The 932-nt window shown below is 31.7% G+C and overlaps 1 protein-coding gene across 1 annotated transcript in view; it reads right to left on the bottom strand.

The window, feature by feature from the left end:
- Window positions 1–60: 60 nt before the first annotated feature.
- The window catches only part of LOC106871673 (U-scoloptoxin(05)-Sm1a), a 360,778-nt gene continuing 359,906 nt past the window's right edge, over window positions 61–932 (bottom strand). Inside the window, exon 3 of the mRNA XM_052971146.1 lies at window positions 61–330. Coding sequence (XP_052827106.1) covers window positions 107–330 — 224 coding nt within the window. The 3' untranslated portion in view covers window positions 61–106. The remainder of the gene's footprint in view (window positions 331–932) is intronic.

Here is a 932-nt window from a genome sequence, read left to right as displayed (position 1 = left end):
ATATATATATATATATATATATATATATATATATATATATACATACATACATACATACATATATATATGTATAAAACACATATGTTTCTGTTTATTTATCTGTGTCCTAGGATGCTGCGACAATAAGAGCGATTAGAAGTGCAAACGCCAAAATAATTCTAGCCACTGGATGCTGGCTCGCAGTATTACATCCGTCAGTATCGCAGGAAACCAGACAGCCGTACAATCGTTCGGGTTCCTCTGATTCGCCTTTGATATACCAAATGGCTCCACAGTGTCTACCCCAGTCACTTTTAGCACAATTCCGGACCACAATGGTTGAACCATCCTCTGGAATAGAAAAAGAAAAAAAGAATTGTATGAAAACTTATTGAAACATATTTGTGCGCATGCGTGCGCTTGGGTATATAGTGTATGGTATGTCTATGCCACATAGAAATTAAAACAAAGAGGAGTGAACTCATGCACTATGCGCATTATATGTATGTGTGTGTGTATATAAATATATATATATACACACACACGGGCACATACATACATATAATGCGCATAGTTTATCACTTCACTCCTCTCAGAAGAAGTATTTTTCAGACAATTATTTTCCTTGTTAGTGTATATATTTTCATTCATGTGCGTTAACTACAGCATTAGAAGATTTTTAGCTCTTATTTCTAGCAATGTTGCAGATTTTGAACTCCCTGATCACATTTAGCGCCAATTAAAATTAATGTAAACATTGATTTTATATATATATATATATATATATATATATGTACGGCAATAACACAGTGAAGGGGATCGGAAGGTGGTATTCATCAACTTTTAGATATTATATTATGTCTATTAAAAAAAAAAAACAATTCTAACAATATACATATATATATAACATATTATGCTTTACATTTATAGAAATACTTCTCTTTTACTCTCTT

The sequence above is a fragment of the Octopus bimaculoides genome, chromosome 10 (genome assembly GCF_001194135.2).
Source record: "Octopus bimaculoides isolate UCB-OBI-ISO-001 chromosome 10, ASM119413v2, whole genome shotgun sequence".
Classification (NCBI taxonomy): Eukaryota; Metazoa; Mollusca; class Cephalopoda; order Octopoda; family Octopodidae; genus Octopus; species Octopus bimaculoides.
The sequence above is the reverse complement of the archived record's forward strand: the minus strand, read 5'-3'. Positions and strand labels throughout refer to the sequence as shown.